Source organism: Pteropus alecto, unplaced genomic scaffold (genome assembly GCF_000325575.1).
Source record: "Pteropus alecto unplaced genomic scaffold, ASM32557v1 scaffold276, whole genome shotgun sequence".
In the NCBI taxonomy this organism is placed as follows: Eukaryota; Metazoa; Chordata; class Mammalia; order Chiroptera; family Pteropodidae; genus Pteropus; species Pteropus alecto.
The window spans coordinates 5,242,319-5,264,541 of record NW_006438074.1 but is presented as its reverse complement, the minus strand read 5'-3'; the positions used below and the strand labels follow the sequence as shown (position 1 = coordinate 5,264,541).

The 22,223-nt window shown below is 44.6% G+C and overlaps 1 protein-coding gene across 4 annotated transcripts in view; it reads right to left on the bottom strand.

The window, feature by feature from the left end:
- The window catches only part of PLEKHH1 (pleckstrin homology, MyTH4 and FERM domain containing H1), a 48,651-nt gene that overhangs the window by 19,370 nt on the left and 7,058 nt on the right, over window positions 1-22,223 (bottom strand). For 2 of the 4 annotated variants that reach the window (XM_015591950.2, XM_015591951.2), the window contains exons 2-7: window positions 21,352-21,517; window positions 7,856-7,918; window positions 6,828-6,977; window positions 3,832-3,915; window positions 2,275-2,356; window positions 1,408-2,168 (exon numbers count right to left, since the gene is read on the bottom strand). In XM_015591950.2, coding sequence (XP_015447436.1) covers window positions 1,408-2,168; window positions 2,275-2,356; window positions 3,832-3,915; window positions 6,828-6,977; window positions 7,856-7,918; window positions 21,352-21,477 — 1,266 coding nt within the window. In that variant the 5' untranslated portion in view covers window positions 21,478-21,517. Of the gene's footprint in view, window positions 1-1,407; window positions 2,169-2,274; window positions 2,357-3,831; window positions 3,916-6,827; window positions 6,978-7,855; window positions 7,919-21,351; window positions 21,518-21,646; window positions 21,665-22,223 lie in introns of those variants that run through there. The other 2 variants (XM_015591952.2, XM_025049088.1) reach the window with 2 other exon arrangements.

The window sequence follows — 22,223 nt, the reverse complement described above, 5'->3', positions numbered from 1 at the left end:
CCTCCAGTGGCAGCACTTGTGGCCCTCCCATGACTCTGGGGCTTCAGGGACAGGCCACCAACCTATGGCCTGAAGACTAGCTGGCCTTGGGGGACTTCCTAGCCCTCCCCCCCAGGTGTGGCTGTGCACTCAGGTCATCCAGGTCCCCTTGCAGTGATCACTGATAAGGATGTGGCCCATGAGCCTGGTGGCGAGGCTTCCCGGACTAACAGCATTTCAAAAGGAGACCCTGGAAAGTGCTGCTGAAAAGCTGGGCATCCCAGGCAGAGGTACAGGGTGGTGCCGCCCCCAGCGCCCTATTCCTTGTGGGGCCAGGAGCCTGACACTCATGCGTCCTGCGCAGCACGGCCTCATGCCACAGCAACATCCAGGGGTCAGACCACAAGAGGTAGACAGCTACTCTCTGATGTCCCCTAAGAGGGAGGACACAGCTGGAGAGTTAGAGCTGGGCTCTGGGGACAGCCGGGCCTTCATTTAAAGCCTGGCCCCTCACTATGTACTACGTGACCTTGAACAAGTAAGTAAGTCTGTGGGGACAGGAGTTTCCTATTCTGTAAAGCAAAATAGCACCAAACTCCTTGCATGGGCAAAAAGTCCTGCCCTGTGGCAGACTCCCTGCTAAGCACTCGACTTCCGTGATCTCATCTTACCCTCACCACTGACCTGTGCAACCTTATTAATGCCCACCTACCCTGCCCTCCTTTTCATTTTAACTTTTTATCATGGAAAATGTCAAATAGACACAAAAGCGGAAAGAACAGACTAAAGAATGACTTCGTGTATCCATTATCTGGCTCTACAATGGTTAATGCTGGTCTTATTTCATCAGTATCCTCACCCAGTTCATTGGTTCTGAAGCAGTTTTACCAGACAGCATGTCACTTTATCCAATGGTACAAGTAAGGGAGCTAAGGCTCAAAAATAATAATAGCCAACACTTACATGCCACTTCTTACTGCAAGTACTAGTTACACATTAACCCTGTAAAAGAGGTACTACTATCTCCATTTCGCTGATAGGAAAATCAAGGCACAGAGGTTTAGTGACTTGCCCCAGGTCACAGAGTTGGCAGGTCAACCCCAGTGGTTTGATTTTGGGACCTGTGCTCTTAGCCAGCCAGCACACTGCACTTCCTCAAAGAGTTATGAAGACTAAAGAAGAAAATGTGCATGCAGCATCCAGCTTGCTGTGTGGCACACAGTGAGTGCCTGCTCAGGATGACAGCCAGCCACCATCCAACCATTCCAAATCCTGGCTCTGCCCCTCGCCGGTTGGGTGGTCTGGCAGGTTTGGTGCAACCCACTGCCCAGAGGTATCACGAAGAGGACAGCCCTGTCTCATGCTCAGTGTGTGGCTATGCTTCATGAGCGGTCACACCCTCTGCCCGGCACCCGGGCAGACTCTTACCCAGGATGGAAACCGGTGCAGGGGGGGTGTGGGTGGTTTGCTCCCCAAATCCACTTCCTCCAGCTCAGCTCCAGGAGCCTTCGGGTTCTCTCTTTCCTCCTTCCTCCAGGCTGGGGGTGGCTCCTCCATCTCCATCTTTTCTGGTTCCTCTCGGACCTCAACTCGGGCTTCCACCTTGGGAAGGCCGGAGGGGCGGAGGGCTGAGAGGGTCCCAATCTCAATGCTTACGACGTGGTTGAAGTGCCCAGGCCCTACCTGGGGCTGGCTGTGGTGCCGCCTGGCCAGCTGGACACTGTCCCGGGGGGTGCTGGGAGCCCGTACCTTCGGCAGGGTCAGGCTGCAGCCGGGGCCACCTTCCCTGGTAGAGGTCTTTGTCCCAGGGACCGTCCCTCCCTCAGCAGTGACCAGGCCCTCATCCCAGGAAGCCAAACGATGTCTGGGGCTGTGAGTCTTCATGCACAGCTGGCTGGGAGCACCCTCTCTCCCCAGACGAGGTGGCAGGGTCTTGGCCTCTGATATTTCCCCAGGACGGACCATGATGGAACTGGACTCCTCTAAGGAGCTTCCCACTTTAGGGGCACAGTCCTTGCTCTGCAGAGAACCCGGAGAAGGTGCAGGCAGAACTGCCTTCAGGGCACCCTGGGCATGAGGACCACTGTCCCGCCCCATCAGCTGTACTCTTGGCCTTGAAGAAACAGCATCCTGCCCTGGGGTTTCCTGGGAGGCCACCAGCAGCTTCCCTGAAGGTGCCATCTGAAGAGCTATGGTTAGGGCAAAAACAGGCATATTGAGAGCTCCCTCAATTCAGCCCCACATGCACCACACACACACACACACACACACACACACACACACTTACTCATTTACCTTCTAGAGCATCTTGAAGGGCTCCCACCTGCTCCACCAGGTGCTGATTACAGCTTTTCAGGTGCTGATTCTCTATCTCAAGCTAGGCAAGAAGAAAAAGGAAGATTTAGAATATTCGGCTTACATGTTTAGATATATAATTCAAAATCAGATTAAAATCCCTTTTTAAGATCAAATCTTCAAAAAAGAACATGTGCTGACCCTGACCTCTTCTCTCCCTCTGTGTTAACGAGTTTGGATTGACACAGAATCCCATTTAGCAACCCTGAATTTTTCCTAGTTATTTTTAAGCTTTTTAAAATTGTGAAATATAACACATACACAGAAAACTACATACCACAGCAGTGACCAGCTTAACAAATGATGCTGAAATGAATCCTCATGTGACCACCACCCAGGTTAAGTAATTTGCCAGCACTCCCAACAACCCCGAACCTGCCCCTTCCCAATCACCCCTCCCTCCCTCCCCACAGACTCGATTGCTCTTCTAAGTTTATCAGACTCGCTCCCTTGCTTTCTGAGTTTTACCATCTACGGATGAATCCCTATACCCATTGGTGAGCTGTGCCCATTTCTGAACTTTATATAAATGGACTCATACAGTATGTCCTTCTGCATCTGGTTTCTTCTCATCAATGTCATGTCTATGAGATCCATTCTCATGGTTGCTGCATTTTCTTTTAAATGAAATCCAACACAGCTTTTAGCAAGGGGTCAGGGCCGATCAATATGGAGGCATCGGCTCTGTCCCCAAGGACTTGTAGTCTAACAGATGACCTGAGATGTGCGTCTACAGAAGGGGATGGGAGGCAAAATAAGCCAACAACCCCCTGCAGGTGTGAGCCACTTGTGTCCGGAAAGAGGAAGAAAAGATGAGTGCTCATCCTCTTCCAAACTTCAATTCCCTTTCCTTGTGTTTAGAAAGAGGTTGTTTTCCGTTTTTTTTTCCGCCGGTAGAACTGTACCTTTGGGTCCCGAGTTTCCTAAACGAAGCTGTAGCAAGTGATGCACTATGAACACGAATGAACAGTGGTGCAAAGTAGAAGAGAGGATGTCAGGGGCTGGGGGAAGACGTGGGAGTTACTGCTTAATGGGTACTGAGTGCCTATCTGGGGTGACGAAATGTTTTGGAAATAACGGTGATGGTTGTGAAAGTACTCAATGTTACTAAATTGCACACTTAAAAAACAGCTAAAACGGTACATGTTATGTATATTTTTCAAAAGTTAAAAAAGAATGGAGAGGACAGAGAAGAAAGTGGAGAGTGGACGAAAGAAAAACTGGACGGTAAAGACTGTGCTCTTCAGGAGTCAGGCTCATTCCTTCTCCTAAACTTAAATAGAGCCCCAAATCAGGAGCTCTCGGGGAAACCCAACCGGACAAAAGCGGGGAAAAGGGAAGCAAAGTGTCTCAGCGTTTAAGCCGAATGAAGAAGGGTCAGTGGTTCATAAAATGAAGGGCAGTCAAGACCTCTCCCACAGAAGGAGGACGAAAAATGCTGGCGGCAACCTCACGCACTGTCTGTTTCAGGCTTCCCGAGAAGAGCGTATGACTCACCTCTGCTAACTTTAGTGTCACCCATTCCTTGATCTTTGCAGCTTTTTCTTGAACAATTTTTGCTTCCTCAGCTCTCATCTGCTTCTGCAAGAAAGAGAGGGCCTTTAGCTAATCACAGCAGTCACTGCTTTAGTGAATAACTGGAAGTGGGAAGCCCCAGAAGGTGACTGGATGGGGCGGCCTGATAGAAAAAAAAAATTCATTTATTAATTTAAAAAATATTCTTAAAAGCCCTCCTAAGCATAATACAAATTCCAAGAAGTCATGAAGGAAAAGAATAATAAATCTAGATCATCACTATAAATTCCTATCTGACCAAAAAATAAAATAAAATAAAAAAGATCCCTTAAACAAAATCAGAAGACCAACTGGGGGATGATTTGCAACACAAATGATGACATACATACAAAGGGCTAATTTGAAATGAACACTACAATAAATACATGCAAAGGATATGAATAGGCAGTCAACAGAAAAAGAAAGAGAAAGAAACCCATGAAAATGTTTAACATCAATCATAATTTAAAGAATGCTGATTAAAAATGAGACATCATTTTCCTCCATCGGACAAACACTATTTAAAAGTCTGATATTATCTCAAATTTTCAAGAGTGTTGGAAAACCACTGTGACAGAAATTAGCAAAGCCTTTTTGGGGAACAATTTGATAATATTTGTTGACATTTTAAATGTACGTATCATTGAACTAATAAACCCACTGCTTAGAAATCATTAGTTGCAATTTGATAAAGCAATAAAAACAAATCACCAAAATGTCCACAAATAAGGGCTTGGCTAAACAAACATCATGAAAATGGAACGCTGTGATTTAATACCCAAGTAAACATTCCCAATGAACAGTGGCTGACAGTGAGGAAGGGAAATTAAGGCTTTGGGATAGAGGAAAAATGTCATTTTATACCTTCTGGTCTTTTTGTATTTTTTACTATAAGCATGTATGACCTTTACAGTAAAAAACAAACGAAATAACTAACAGAAAATAAAGCTAAACTGGCATCTGAGTGCAGCAATTTCCTCAAAATAATAAAAAAGTATGGCTGAAAAGTGAGGTTTGTATCTAAAGAATAGCTCTCTGGGATAGCAAGAAATGCAGGCTTTGGGGCTTTGATTCTGCCTCTGAGGCTTATCTACTGTGGGACATGGGCATGACACCTAACCCTCTGGGCCTGTGTGGTCATCTCTAGAATGGGGATGATACATCTCCCTTCTGGGTCACTGTGCAGATGAGGTGAGAAAGTGCACCGCACAGTGCCGGAGGCACAGGTGATCGACCAGTTCTGCAATAAGTACAAGTTCCCTATCTACAAAGCATGGAGACCTGGGTATATTCTGGAGTGGAGTAGTTTATAGAGACCCACGATAACAACTCTGGTTACACTTCGAGGGAAAAACTGCCTCCTAATTGTAAGATGACAGACATAAGCTCTAAACAAGGGTGTCTGTGGAAATGAGATGGGAATATGAAAAGGTGAGACTCAGTATTTCACAGCTGGACAGATCTTAAGGTTATCTAGTTCAGGGGTTTGCAAACTGGCCCATAAGCCGAATCCAGCCTTCCACCCAGTTTCTTCTCCCCATCTATTTTTGGAAATAAAGTTGTATTGGAACACAGCCACCCACATTCATTTATGTATTGTCAAGGGCTGTTTTCACGCTGCAACAGAGGAGGTGAGTAGTTGCAACAGAGACCACGTACCCGCAAAGCCAAAAATATGTACCATTTGGCCCTTCATAAAAAGAGTTTGCCGACCCGACATAGTTTGACATCCTCTTTATGTGGCTGTGGAAACTGAGGCCCAGAGGGGTTATGTTTACCAGCTGCTTCTGTCAGTTCCTGGCACAGCTGAGACTAAAACCAGGTCTACTGACTTATAGAACAGCATTCTTTCTATTCTGATCTTGAACTCCGATTATTGTACAGCGATGTTTCTTTCCTGACCTAAACGTTAGCTGTAATCATTTTGTCCACCAATCCCCAGATGCTGCCACTTCTAACTGTGAACCACTCAAAAGAGAAGGTATCTCTAAAACCAATGGAAAATCGATTAGAGAATCCACGTGTCAAAATTCTACTTTCCCATGATTTTTCAGGAACAGACAGGTGCCCCACAGATTATAAAGCCACATCCCACAAAGGAAATATCAGTGAACGCTGATGAATGATTACAAATTTGCCCATGGGTAGTGGGGAAGATACTACCAGGATTAGCTGGGACCTTGCAGGAAAATACACATGTGGGAAATTAAAAGTCATCTGGCCACACTGAAGGGGGCATTTGTTGGAAGATGATGGAGCTCTGGCACCACGGAAACGTTGGATAGGTAAGGCCAATGGCAGAGGGAAGGGACAGAATTAGGATGAAATTAATGAGACTGTGAAAGGGAGGAGACTGGGCACAGGGAACTGGTAGGGGATGTTCCAGATGTCCTCTCCAGAGCGAGGGTGCGAACTGTCGCTGGAATCCTGGGCTCCCAGCGTTGCCTCCTCTGCTGACTGAGTCAGTCTCTGCCGACTCAGGCTGAGAAACTTTAGCCAGTCAAGGTTGATGGGCTAGCTCTATGCTGCTGATGCTACAGGCGAGTGCTGCGTCCCACATGCGGGCAGGGTACAAGGCCAAGGTGGGGAAGGGACAGCCCTGCTTACCAAACACTGACCTCGTGCCTGATACTGTACACGGATTACCCGAGTTCTTTCTCCGACAGTCCTATGGCGTATTTGCCCACAGTCAGAGACCAGTAGGTGTCAGAGGTGGGATTTGAACCCAGATCAGTCTGCCTCCAAGGTCCTTTTCCCACTGAATCCCCTGCCTCATTCCCAAGGTACCTTCCAATAATATAATCTCCACATGAAAGAATGGTCTCATGAGAGAGTATACTTCCCATCGCTGGAGGGTCAAGCAGAGGGGCTCTGCTCAAGAAGCTGGGACCAATGGGAACAGATGTTGCAGACGGCACTGGTGCTCCACTACATGGTACCTGCTTCTCCAGCTGTGCCTCCAGCTGGCTGATGAGCTCATCCTTGCCCTGCAAGGCTTTCAGCATTTCTTGGTACTTCTGGTACAGGCTGCCCGATGAGTCCACATTGTTCAGATTGGATAGTTTCACCTTCTCTTCCATCACACTCACCTGAAAAAGACCAAGTGTCTCATTAGGCTGAGATGTGGTGTGTGAAATGGCCACAAACATGAGATAGGACATTTCCTAATGCCCTAGTCCATGACTCCCAGGCAGAGTCGTTACCCAGGGTGGTCAATTAATTCAATTTACTAAGCCTCAATTGGACCAAAAAAGAAAAAAGAAAAAGGAATTGACAAGGAGGAAACAACTGGCTGTTAAGTCCTCAAACTCTGGGGGATGAGCTGGGCAGGACAAACAGCCCTGCAGAGGAGCTGCTCCGATCTCACGGAGGCAGAGACAACTGCTGCTAACTGCAGTCCCTGTGCTTCCCGGTATTTCCCAGCTCTCTTGAAGGAAGATGGGCATGGAATTCACTCCAGCCAATGGGCCTGAGTGGAATGACACAATATTTCTGGGCTGAAGTGTTTAAGAGCTGGTGCTCTTTCCTTGCCATGGCAACCAAGGAGGCTCAGTGTCCCAGACGGTCCAGCTAGAAGATGGGGAGCTCCATGAACCTGGGTCCTCAAATCACTGTGTGAAGCAGAATGCTTGGCTAATAGTCAATAGAGAGGTACCATGAGTGAGAATTAAATGTGTTAAACCATTCAGATGTCAGACTTACTTGGTTACCTCAGCATAACCTAGCCTATCTGGACTAATCCACCCACCTGCTCATTGCACTTACCCAAAGACTCCTTCATGCCCATAGAAAGCTCCATGCACCTTAATTTGTTCAGAAGTTCTAACCATGACTGCTGGTTTTCCTTGTCCCTGAAAGGAGCTCATCAGTGTGATGACTGTGTCCACGTGAATCCACGGGAAGGGGCGGGAAAGGCCAACGGTGACTTCCCCTGCACTCATCAATCCTCCCCCACCACCCCGGTTACCTGGGTCTCCGCGTTCTCTGCTCTCTGTTCTGCCTCCAGCAGCCTCTGCTCCAGCTCCTGCATCTGTCCAAACAGAGCCAGAGGGGAGATATAGGTGTGGTGTCCCCATTGTGCACACAACATCAAGGCAATGCAAACAAATTGTACAGACACTCCGCGCGGACCAGGTTCAACTGCCCATCTCAAGTGGCTCAAGGGTGTCAGGGTAAAGATTTTGGTGGCAACTTTTGGTTCTTTTATTCTGAATTAAAGTGCAGGTGAAAAGCCCATGGCACTGTCCTCTCTGCGGAGGGAGTAACAGCCTCGTTCTTCCTTCCTTGTGTAAGGCGCCCAGGGAGGGCAGCAGTAGGGTTGTCGTTCTTCCTGAGGCACTCCCGCCTCAGTCTCAGTCCTGCCTCCAGTCTCCTGTCCCTGAGGCCTCTCTCTGCTCAGCACGGGTCACAGGTAGTGTCCTGCCACTGCTTGCCCATGTACCTGGCATGTTACATGTTCCCGCATGAGCTGCCATCATGTCGTCAGTGAGAGAATATTCCTTCTCACCCCGGAATAGCTCACTGGCTGGGAACAAATACTTCCTCAAACCATCAAGGATGCCTCTGACTGTAAATGGCATTCATAGGTATCACCTTATTTGATTTCTTTAATCTTAAAGAAATAGAGGGGTTCAAGACACATTTTTAAAAAGTTCTATCTTGCAACCAGTAGAGGAGTGTCACTCAGGTCTGAGGAGTTTGGCATTTCTGGAATTTTAAGCCAGCAACTGGCCCAAGCAAAGGGACCACTGTTCTTACACATGGAGGCTCATCAGATCTAAGCTGAAGCCTAAGTTGCTGCTCACCAGCCCATGGCCCACATGGCATCTCTTCAGCTTCCCAAGTTCATGGCTTGGTGAGTGAGGTATGGGCTGGATTTCAGTTCCCACTCTCTCCTTCTGGTCAGGGCTAGCTGTGTGCTGCCCAAACCACACACCATCACACAAAGGTCCTGCAGAAGCAGAGCTGAATCATACATCCGACTCTCCTGTCAAATGCCACGTGCCAAGGCCTAGTCAAGTCAGCAGCTTCCTTCCCCACCCTGCCCTGCCCCAGGGCAATGCGTATGCATTAAACACACATCAGAGGCTGATATCCTGGCCTTGTCCTCTGTGAGGCCAGACAGGCCTCACTTTCCAAGCTCCAGCCCAGCGCTCGCCCACCGCATTTCTGCAGATGTGGCCTTTGCCCTAGCGACTCAACCTCTTCCCTTTGGCCTGGACTCTGACTTGATTTTTACCAGTGAACTGAGTGATTCCTTCTTTCCCAAGCTCTTAACTTCTCAGCTGAAATTCCGGTTTTTCTCCCTGATGAAAGAAAAGGAGCTCCCAGTGTGGTGCTGGACAGCAAAAGGAGAGTTACTCAGGAGAGGTTCACGTCTGAGAACCTGGGGTACCTCCAGGGCAGCCCTTCCTCACCCAGCTTTTCCCTTGGGTTTGGGGAGACACAGGTGCTTTCAGTACACATTCCCTTTGAAAGGATCTGAGGTTCCCAAGTAAAACTCAAGATTTAAAACAAAAATGTCCCTTGGGGTCCCAACGAACAGGACCACCTTTGACAGGCATTCATGTGCTCAGGCCAAGGATGCCTGCATCTCTTCTTTCTTCTCCTGGGTTTAGTAATCATGATCACACTCTAAACTCAAGCCTGGGAGGGCAGGTTGGTTCTGGGCAGACGTAGACCATCAGTTGGAGCCAGATGGCCTTTCCAAAATCAAACAGTCCTCAGCCTGTCTTAGAGGTGTCCCTTGACCTTCAAACATTTGCTTCATAGCTACAGGGAAGATAACAGCATAGTATAAATCAATGTTATGGTTATAGGGTGGCCGCCCAGCACTAAAAGAATTCTACTGGGGGTGGGGGAAAACACACATAGTGGTAGCTCTCGGTGAACAGGTTAGTACTTTATAATCCTTCCCCCTTTGACACCAAGACCTGACTGGGCCAATCAGGTTTTTTCCCCGCAGGAATCTAAAATCTGGTATGGAGAGACCAGAGACAAGAGGCAGGGGGCTACACTGGAGAATGTGCACAAACTTCACCAAGCTATGGATGTGAGGTAGTTCCTTCAGTTCTGTGAGCTGTCCCAGGATCCTCTTAATACATTCCATTTGCTAAACTAGCCAGAATGGGAGTTTTTTGCCTACATCGGAAACAACTCTAAATAATGCAATTACCAGGAGCATTTAATTTTTTAAGAACACAATGAAATATTATATGAGAAGGCTTTGGATTCTTGACAAGTCTCCTAGATTGACTGCCAGCTGGACCATTTAGATGTACCATCTGCTCTGTAGCGCAGAAGACACAGGCTTTCCATAGGAAGTGATAACTCATGTTTGTGACCTTCTGCAATGACTATCTGATGTTTTCTAACTTTATCTGATGGAAAAACTTGTCTTCCTTTTTTATAGATGGAGGAACCAAAGTAGAGTGAAGAACAGAATGTGCTTGAGTCCTACCTTCTGGATGGGTATTTTCATTTGGGTCAAGAGTGGCCAGTGACACTGGTCAGAGCCAGAAATCACTCCATTATTGACAACATGGTGAGCGTTTTTTCCCTCGAGATTTTAATATTCCTTTAAGGCAGCAGTCCCCAATCTTTTTGGCACCAGGGACCGGTGCTCCTATGAGAATCTAATGCCTGATGATCTGAGGTGGAGCCGAGGCGGTGATGCTAGCGCTGGGGAGCGGCTGCAAATACAGATGAAGCTTCACTAGCTGGCCTGCCACTCACTTCTTGCTGTGCAGCCTGTTTCCCAACAGGCCGTGGACCAGTACCTGTCTGCAGACCGGGGGGTTAGGGACCCCTGCTCTAAGGTATGTATGTTATCACCAAAGCAGATGGAAAGGAAAGTCTCCTCCCAGCCCTGGCTGGCTGCCACAGGTCCTCATCTCTGCTGACCCTCCCAGGTGCTCTTATCTTCCCGGCAAGGACACATGAGGCTCCGAGCATTTTGTATCCACCTTCGTGCTGGACTATTCTTTTTTCTCTAAAATAATTTCTGAACATTGACATCATTTTGAACATCCAGAACTTTTGAAAAAAGAGTATAATGACCATCTATGTATCTATCACTGTGCTCCAACTATTATCAACTGCCTGCCATCGCTGTTTGAAGAGAATATCTTAAACATCAGGTTTCCTTCCTTTTTTAATGAAAATACATTTCCTCCATTGCCGCTGAAATACTCCCAGGTGTGTCTATGCCGGAATGTCATTTTTTAGAGTTCTCAAACTCTTCTCTCAATCCCAGCATCAACACTTTTCACGATGGCAGATCATCTTTACAGATACTTAACGAGCCAAACCTGGAGCTCTGAGAAGCTGGAGCTATGGGTTGGCCACCTCTTATTTGGGTACTGTTTCTCCTCTCCGAGGATTCCTGAGGACCATGTCCTCGGTTGTCCTTTTAGTCTGTGGGCCTGGGGTGACCCACCAGCCAAGGAGGTGTCAGGTTTAGGCAGCTGACTTCTAGGCAGGATTCACTTTCACCAGCTGCAACTTGCACATGAGACTCATAAGCTGCCCGAGAACTGGCTGCAGTGACCTGATGAAATGCACTTGGCACCAACCTGGTATTTAATCCCGGTGTCCACAGCTCCCTGTAACACTCAGTGATGCTGTGAAATATGGCCCAAGCTAAGAACCATGCCATCCGGGGTCTTAGCTACTCCTCTGAAAAGGGAGTTCAACATTCTTGCCACTGCCTTGCACCCACTGGAGAGAATGGTACAGGTAAGTGCTAAGGCTCTGGAACCTGACTGGCTCTGCTGCGGTGTGGCTTGAGACAAGTCCCTTAACCTCTCTATGCCTCAGTTTCCACGCCAGTAAAAGGAGAGTAATGAGTCTCCTCCGCGAAGGGTTGTGGTGAAGATTAGACAGGATGCCTTGTGCAGACTCAAAGGCACAACCTGGCACTTGATAAGCAGTTTACAGGCAGAAGTTATTTGTTGGTTTTTCATATACAAAGATGGCACTTAGGACCAGGGATACCAGTTTGCCTGGGACAATCTGGTGTTCACCTGTCACCCGGAATAATTAGGAATAGGGCCTCCTTTCGCTCTCCTAATTGTCCCGGTTTAGAGATAAACTATAAGGTCACCCTACTTAGGATCCATATACAGAAAGAATGACTTTAAGCCAGAGGTTGCTAACTTTATTAGCCTATAGGGCATCTTGTAAGATCTACAGTGTGGTGGGCATTTGGTTGACACAGATATAACTAAACAAGGCCACCTCTATGTGTCTGGCACCGGCTTAAGCACTTTACATGTATTAACTTGTTTAATCTTTATCCCAATGCTAGGAGACAGGTACAGTTATTATCCCTGTTGTACAGATAAGGAACCTGACACAGAGCAGTTAGGTAACTTGCCTAAGGTCACACAGCAAACAGAGCCAGGATTCAAACTGAGGATTGGCTCCAGAGTCTACTGTATTATCAGCCATGGTGTCACTCATGTCACATAAAAAAAAACAAAAACAAAACAAAACAAAAAAACAACCCAGATTCCACACACAGATCCCAACTTCAGCTTCTCTTGAAAACTCAGAAGATCTGGACACACAGAGTTACATTTTCTTATGGCAATAACTACTTCCTCCTCTCGCTGTAGCACGTTCGCTTGAATTCTCCCCAGAACCGACTTGTGTCACTTATCTAAGTTATCTGCAAGTGTTTGAGTTTGCAACCCCCAGATTTAGCTATTAAGTGGTTCCAAGTTTGTTGTAGTAAAAGACAATGGTTTTCAGCTTTATTATTTTTTTAGATGTTTTGTTCGATGGAAATCATATGCTTATTTCCAAGTATATAAAATATACGAGTGTGATACTGCCCCAGTGTCCGACTGCAGAAGAACTGGGAGAAAAAGGGTTCTAAGTCTTGCCTGCAAGTTCCACTGCCCCGACAGCACAGGGCTTCTCAAATGGCTTTACAGGAGTACAGAGCTCTACTGATGCTATGGTTCCTGAGAAATACTATCATGGATCTTATCAAAAATGGGGGTTAGGAGAACAATAAAAAATCTCCCTATGCACACACACGTGCACACACATGCTCATCCACAGTGAATAAAAGAAGGCATCTGCTTCCAAAGCAAACTGGATCTGTCAGCACAGAGATCTGCTAAGGCCGACGCTGTGATGACTTTATGTAGACTTCAACATATTTCCAACCAGTCCTGACAGCCCTAGTAGTCTCATTTTACAGTACCTGGCCTTTTCACAAATGCTGAGGTATTTAAGGATGTTATACTGGGCCTCGTGCTCTGTCCATTCATTGTGAAGCTGGTGCCTAACTGAATTGCCACCACTGTATAATCCATGGTCTGAGGTGGGAGGAGCACTATTCATTGTTCTTTTGTTTAAGGAAACTGAACTGAACCACTTATACATTCCAAAAAAGAAAAAAAGTTCTGAATTACAAATTGTTGGTATATAAAACTGAGTTACTATATTTCAAAACCTTGGTTGGCAAATCTAGTTAGGGATTCTAGAAAAGAGGACGGGCACACAGTTCCAGTGGAATGGGACTCGGGAAAAGCTGCTTCGGTTACAAATATTCAAGCTAAAAAATGAGGGTAAAGTGCTTTATTAAATTATTATTATTTTTTTAAATGAATCCACTCAAATCTCTTTTGTTAACAGACAGGGAGTAAATAAATTAAAAAATTTAAACTTGTATCAGTTCTAATACTGATGTCATGATCATAATTCCTACAGATCTCTTTTGTGGCTAGATATACTCCCACTTTTCTGATGGGATAAGTGAGGCACGAGTTTGGCAAGAATGAAAAAAAGTCCAAGGGACTTTCAATAACCATCTATATGGCCTCTTAGAACAGTGTCAAGTTTTAAGTTGATCTGACCAGCCTATGTAACTTCTTCAGCACACCAAGGAAGAGAGCTGGGGACAAAGCTCCCAGGGAGCAGAGCAAGCGTGAACTCGAGACATGCCCTCAGCTCCTGTACTGGATGGAAAGTGAAGCTGCGATTCACTTGGCTCCAGAATAGGGTGGCCCTGGCAATCTGGGTGTCCAAGACAGAGGTGCGCCAGACCTTGAGAGGTATCACAGCAGAAACAAGGTCCTCTCTAACCTCCTCTCTAACCCTCAGGTGAGGAACTGTCTGGTAGCCTTGACATTTTTCTTTAAAAAAAAAATCCTTTTAGTACAGATTGTGCCATTTGTAGAATGGCAATTCTGCAAGAGGGAGTCAGGAATGAACAGGCTGTGTGATGGGGAAGGGGAAGGGCTCACTTCCAAGCCTTAGGCTGGATCTGATTCTAGACAGGGTCCATCCCTCAGAAAACACCCAAGCCAGCTGCACGACAGTCAGCAGTGAGTGAGCAGCCATCAGTCACCCAGGCTCTGCATCTTGTTTGCACAGATGAGCAAGCTGTGTGGAGAGGTGGAACCGGCAGGCGAGTGAGAGCACTAGTCAGAGGGACTCAGTTGGCCTGGCTCACCCGGGTGCAGGTGGGTACTGATGATGGCTGACAATTAAGTCCTGAGAGGAGTGACGGCCCCAGAGGAAGCAATTCTGAGAAACTGGAGTCACCTTCTCCTGGGAGCTGAAACTTACCATGAAGTATTGGGGGAAATCTCTAGTGAATTGTTGAACCTGTCCTTTTGGTTTGGGGATGACTGCAGGTGACAGGCACAGCCCCAACACTGAGCAATATGGTGTTTATGGCTTTATAAGGGTTCCTGCCAAGGGGCCCAACACCTCTTCCTTAAGTCTCAGCCTTCTTCCTTACTTAGTCTCCCAGCCCATGATCCCTAGTCAAGATCTCTTTCTCTCCCCTCCCCACTCCCACACCTCCACTCTCTTCCGCCCTCTGTCTGCACGATTTCCTTTTCTTTAGCCAAGTCACACTCTGAGCTCTCAACATTTTATAGAAGGGCACTTAGGTCACATGATGATCAAAGACAACCTGGATCAACCTACCCAGAAATAGTTCAACCTACCCAGACCTGAGGAGCTGTGGAGAAAAACAATATTTATTAATAATGTGTTTAAGGCTCTGGGGAATAGGGGAGGGAGGCGTTTAAAACTATCTCAGTACGAAATATTTCAGGCCAATAGAAACATGTAGAGAATGATAAAAAAACAAACAAACAAACAAAACAAACATGTATCTACCATTCAGCTTTTTTAAATCTTAATTTTTGTCATATCTGCTCCTGATGCTTTTAAGAAACATCTACAACAGATTGATGAGGCCTCCTATGTACTTCTCCCGGGGTTACTCCTCTCCTTCTGGTATTTACCCTATTCTTGGTTGTATTTACATTTTTATCTCATTTGTACATACCCCTAAAAAACAGATGGTATCATTTTACATGTTTTAAAACTTTAGATAAACTGTATTATTCTGACCTTTTCTGTTCAGTGTTGGTTTTTGAGATTTACTGATCTTAAATATGTAGCTCTGCTTGATTTATGTTTAACTATAATGTAGTATTCCATTGTACGAATCCACTCAATATGTTTATCCATCCTCCACTGACAGACATTTAGAATATTTCCAATTTTTCATACTGCAATGCTGCAGTATACATTCTTGTATATGACTTGTGACCATTATATTTGGATTTATTTCTCCTGTTGCATTTTGTGCTCTCTATTTACTCCTCTTTTTCTATATTCTTTTTTCCCTCTCTGTCCGGATTTAATAGACTTTCTTTATTCCATTTCTCTGTTCCACTGACTTGAAAGTTATATACTCTATTTGTTATTACTATTATTCTAGATTTAAAGATTGCTAGCTGTTCCCCAGTTCTGCTCCCCATCTGTTCTCCCCTTCTCTCTTACATAAATAGAAATTCTAACTTAGCAGAACACATGGTTATCCAGAATAAGAACTACACTTTTTAACATTCCCTATGGCTGAGTATAACCAAGTTTTGGCCAATGGTATATGAATGGAAGAAATGAATGTAACCTCCAGGTCATGCACTTAAAGGGAAGGAAATCAAGATGAACCATCTTCAAACATGCAGCAGGTATCACCCTAGAACTAGACTGCTTATGTCTGGGATATTACACATGAAGAAAATTAGCATCTGTCTCCTTTAAGCCAGTTATTTATTTATTTATTTTTCTTACAGCAACCAAACTATGATCTAGCTTATACCAGTAGGCATGGATTTAAAAAAAATTTATCCTACTTACACATTCTGCTTCCTGGATCTGAGGCTTCATGTCTTTCATCAAGTTTGGAAACTTTTAAGCCATTTCTCTTTGAATAATGTCTCTTCTTCATTCTCCTCCCCACTTCTGTAATCTTATATAGGATCTTGTCATTTTAGCATCCATGTTTCAGCTTCTGTGTCTTTCTCTCCCTGTGCTTAATTCTGGATGATTTCTTCAGGTCCATCTTTCCCTTAATTAAATCTGTCTTCAGTGGTGCCTAATCTGATGTTTAATCTATCCACTGAACATTTAATTTCAATGAGAATATTTTTCACTTTGGTTCTTTTTTAAGACTACCTGATCTTTTTGGATAGTGTCTTGTTTTTGTCTCATGTTTTCAATTACTTCATTATGTCTTCAGTAGTTTTGAACCCATTTATTTTATAATATCTTGCCAACAGTTCCATTATTAGAAGTTCTTAGGGAGTCTGGACCAGTTGTTTGTAGTGTATGTGGACTCTCACTCACTATAGATTATTCTCCCAGTATTTAGTTATTTTGGATCATATATTAAACCTTCACTATGGCTTTTTTTTCCTGTGAGGATCCTGTATGATCTGAGTTGAGGTCTTGTTTCTGCAAGGAAGTTCTGTGTCTGTTCTTACAAGGGACAGGGGTATCTCCCAGGGGTATCACTGGCCCAGAACTTAGGGTTCCTAATCCACACAGGCAGTAAAAATTCTAATGTTAAACCAATATCATCATCAGGTTCTCAGGGGACATTTTTCTCTTCCTTTTCTTTCTTTCCTCTCTTCCTTCCTTTCCTCCCCTTCCTCCCTTTCCCTCTCCCTTTCCTTCTCTTCCTTCCTTTCCCCAGAGCCTTGGCTCTTCTATCATCTCCCTGTGCTGACAGATGATTTTCTTTGTCTACCTTTTCATTTAGGATAAAGCCCTTCGATAGTCCTGACTTTACAGGAAATTTTCAGTTTCAGGTCCAACTTCCAACTGGCCAGACCTCGTCTCTGTCTCCACGGATGTTAAAACTCAAACCTCAAGCCTTTCATTACTAACGGGGGGGCCAGTCGCACACCCCGTCCCCCTCAGCTGCCAGAGTTCCATTCAGTTGAGCACCACTCAGGTTTCCTCTTCGTTTTACCCACTCAGGATTCCTCTTACTTTTTTCAGTGCACAGCTTTGTACTGAGAATATTTTAAATATTTAATTTAGTATTTCTAGGTGTTTGATAGTGGTCTTTTTTTTTTTTTTTTTTTTACATTATTTTGTTGTTCATATTACTAGAAATACAAGTCTCTTCCCTCTAAAATGTGTTCAGACCAGCTGGCTGATCCCTCCTTATCCTTTCCTTCCCTCACGCACCTTCTCCAATACCATATCCTAAGGCAAGGTTCTCAAATTTTGCAGTGTATTAAACCAATTTCTGGGAGCTTGTTAAACATGTCAATTATGAGCAGCACCCCAGGAGACTTGAATCAGAAGGACTGGGATGTAGCCCAGGAGTACACAAGCTTAACAGGCACCCGGGATCCCTCCTGGAGAACAACTGTCTAAGGCCTGCTTCCCATTCCCTGAGGCGGTGGAATCCTACCTTTTCTATTAGCAGTGCCTGAACCACATTTGTGCCTGCCAGTCTGTCCTGCAAAGCCCAAACTAGCAGACCACAGTGCCAACAGATCCAAGGTTCATGAGTTCTAGTCCAGGCTAGTCCAGGGCCACTCCCTTCGGCAGTGGAAATGCAGAGGTGATGCCAATACCTTGCCTTCCTGGACTCTAGGTTGTGGCCTACAGCTAAATCAGCTCATTTATTCAGGCTTTACTAATCAAAACTTTGACATTATTTGTAGAGGGGCGGACTGAATTTTACTTTTGTACTATAAAAGAAGAGTTTGCTAAGCAGATAGATACTATAAACAAAACTATAGAGAGAACAGTTGATTCAATTAAGATACATGTGTATGTAGTTTTTAATGCAGGTCTCCATTTTCTAGATGAGTTATGCTCCAAAATATCCTTGAAAGTCAGCCATTTAGAATGTATCTTCCCATAGAAATATTATGAATGGTGATCACTTTGCCAGACCACCCCACCCAAGCCTGTATAGATAAAAATCGTTCCTATTTAAGACATATTTTATGTCAGAACCTTTATATATGTGATCTGATACTATTCTCAAAATAACTCTGAAAGGTAGACATTTGTGTCCCTGCCTTGGAGGTAAAGGGACTTGCCCAGGATCACATAGCTAGTAGTGGCAAAACCAGGCAGATCTGGCTCCAAAGCCCGTGTGTCCTTGTCACCAGGAAACCAGGCTGCCTTCTATAGTTCTTATGCTTAACAGAGGGCGAGCAGTAGGTAGGGAATTTCTACTCTCTCCTAAAACATCTTCCTCCCTCACCCTGAAGAAGAGATGTTAAGGGAATAACAGAACCTCTATTGCAACCACATGTGACTCAGGAGGTGATGGAGGACCAAGATGATGTGTATCATTTCTTTGGTGTTCTGTACGAAGAAGCAGAGCAAGGAAGAATGCAAGATGACAGGTTAATAAACTGTTTTGATTTTGGTCTTGAAAAACAAAAATAAAAACAAAAACTACCATAGGTAGGCTTTGTTTTGTATGTGTGAAAAGCATCTTATTAAAAGTTCACCTTCCTGGAGAGGAAAAAAAATGGCATAGATGATAGAGGCTCTGTTCATCCCTCTGGCAACCAAATCAAAATTGTGACAGAAACAAGGAGCAGCAGCAAGGAAAAACTGCCTGGAATCTAGAGGAACAAGCCATGCAACTACGGAGAAATCCAAGAAAGCACTCTGTAACGGCAGAAGGTAGGACGGGGCGAAGATGCGAGGCTGCCCTGTCTCAAGCAGCTGAGTGAGATGGAGGCTGCGGCAGCCGCAGTGGCAGATGCCTCTTAAAGGGGCCATGTCCATGAGCGGATTTTTGCGGTGATGGACCTGCTCACTCTGAGCACCAGTACCTGTTCGGCTGCACGCAGGAGGCACCAGGGACTTACAGGGAGACATTGGCGCGGTGAGGACCGAGGCGAGACTTGCTCTGTACAGAAGTGCGGGCGATATCAATTGCTCCCTGTCAAGCCCTCCCCCATACCAATGCACTGGACACTGCACTGCCATAACCCTGACATCACCAAACTGGATAACAGAGGTCGCTCTACCCAGAGGATTCCCTGAAACCCCGCCTCTCCCAACTTGCAGCCCCACCCAAGCCACATCCAAGTATATCCTCAGCGAGTCAGGTGCTCCTTGCTGAGCAGCGCCTACACTCACAGGGAGGCAGCTGGCCTCGGTTTCTGGTGTGGCCTTTTGAGGCAACTATAAGCACAGCATCCGTGGATTAAAAAGTGGCCCCGGAGGGGTAGAAGCTTGGGCTAAGTTTGGCCTGCCACTGAACCCCTCTCAGGACTGTGCCACTGGATATCTACTTCACAAATCCACACTAATAAGACTTGGAGACTTAGGAGCTTGCTTAGTACATAGAAATAGACCCAGAAAGGCAGCCAAAATGGGAAGACAAAGAAACAGAAACCATATGTGAGGACAGAACAGAGATCCAGATATAACGGAGTCAAGTAATCTAATAGATGCAGAGTTCAAAACACTGGTTGTAAAGATGCTCAATGAACTTTTGGGAATTGTAGATAAATTCAGTGAGAACTTCAACAAAGAGATAAAAAACATAAAAATGGAAATGGAAATTATAAAAGGGAACCAGTCTGAAACGAAGAACACATTATCTGAGATGAGAAGTATATTAAATGGAATAAACAAAGGAATAAACAAAGTAAAAAAAGAAAAGGATCAAATGCCCTATCTAGAGGATTAGAAAGCCAAGGACACGCAAGCAGAATGGCAAGAGATAAGATGCCAAGACTATAAAAATAATTTAAGGAGCATATGGGACACTATTAAGGGTCCAAATATCCATCTGACTGGTATAACTGAAGAACATCAAGATGTTGAACTGCTGTTTGAAGAAATAATGATGAAAAACTTCCCTAACTTGGTGAAGGAAATGGACATAAAACCTCAGGAAGCTCAGAGAATTCCAAAAATCAGGGATCCAAAGAGGTCCACACCAAGACACATCATAATTAAAATGCCAAAGGTTAAATACAAAGAAAGAATATGAAAAGCAGCAAGAGAAAAACAGGTAGTTACTTATAAGGGAACACCCATAAGACTGGCAGCTAATTTCTTAAAAGCAACTATGCAGGACAGAAGGGCTTGGCACAAAATATTCAATAGGATGAAGACCCAGGGTCTATAACCAAGGATACTTTATGCAGCAGAGCTATCGTTTAGAGTTGAAGGACAGATAAAGAGCTTCTCAGACAAAAATAAGCTAAAGGAATTTATCACCACCGAACCAGTATTACGGGAAATGTTGGAGGGTCTTCTTTAAAAAGAAAAAATACGGACGACTCACTTCAGATTAAAAGACACACAGACTAAAAGGAAGGAGATGGAAAAAGATATTGCTTTGATGGACATAGAAGATATTTAAGTCAGACAAAGATAAACACTATATGATTTCACTTATATGCGGAATCTAAGGGATAAAAACAGACTCACAAATATAGTGGACAATTTGGTGACAGAGAGAGGGGAGGGGGTTTGCGGGGCTTGGAGAATAGGCTGAATTGTTAAAGAAGTTCAAATTAGTAGCTGATGGATGGTCACGGGGATGGGGAGCACGGCATAGAGAATACAGTTAGCATTAATACTTTGGCTAGGTGGAGGGTCAGGGGAGGGAGAGAGCAATTGGGGGGATCATTTTACAAACTATATAGATGTCTAACCAATGTAGTATATACTTGAAACTAATTAAAAGAAATAAATTATTTAAAAAAACATTAACAACAACAAAAAAGTTCACCTTCCTGCAATGAGTAGTAAAGAAGACCTAGATAATGCACAATATAGTGAATATAAACAACAGAACTGTATTATAATCATCAAACTTGCTAACAGACTAGAACTTAGTTATCCCAACCACAGAAATTATAATTATGTAATGTGATAGAGGTGTTAATTATTACTACAATGGCAACTATATCACAATATACAAATGTATCAAATTAACATGTTGAAAACCTGAAATTAAACAATGTCAAATACATTTCAATTATAAACAAACAAACAAACAAATAAATAAATAAATAAATCTGTCCAAAAAGATAAAAGGAAGAAAGTTCACTTTCCTCAACTTTCTCTCTCTTACTCTGGCCCTCTCTGACACAGACCTCTGCAGTGAAGTTAGGTAGCTACCTGCCCTCCAGGACTCACCTTGTCAGCCAACAGTTCCCTTATCTTGCTGGCCTGTAGGCGGAACCGGAAAAGCTGAGTTTCTAGTGCCAGGCAGCGCTTCTGCCAGTCCACGCTGGCCCGGGTCTCTACCATGAGTTCTGCCATGATGGAATCAACTTTTGGATATTCCAGGGAGCCCTGAGAACTAGCACACAGAGAGAAAAGATAAGTAAGTGTGGGAGGAAGAGTTATATGGGGAAAAGAGACCGAAGGACAGAGGAAACAGGGCTGGGAAGGTAAGTTAGTCACTGCTCCCCCTCTGTCCCATTGCTACCTTTCCCAGCTCAGTGTGTCTTGTTCCATCATAAGTTAGCTGAAGAACCTCAGGAGATCATGAAACCTAGAAACTATAACGAGAACCTAGTCTCATTTTTACAGAAGTGAAAAGTAGAGCTCATTTGTTTTTCATTCAATTATCCATTTAACAAATTTTTATCCATTCAATAAACATTTACGTGCCAGACACTGTTCTAAGCACTGGAGATACAAAGGTAAATAGGAAAAGTCCCCTTGTCTTTGAGTTTTTCGAGAAAGTCTAATGCAAAATCACAATGCAGTCACAATAGCTAATCAATATACAGATAAACAGGGGCAGGGAAATGGGCGGATTATGCTGGGAAGTAATATTTAGAGAAAGCTTAAAATGGGTCACAGATTCATCTGAGTTCACACAGATAATTAATTGGAGGCAGAAACCTGGTTTCTAGTTTTCCAGTTTCGTTCTGATTCTACTACAGCTATATAGATTTCAAATGGAGAAAAATGTAAAGAAAATATAATGCTCTGAATTTCCTATTTAGTTGAGATTTTGTCAATTGTTGTCAACAAATCATCCTGCTTTGGAACAGATT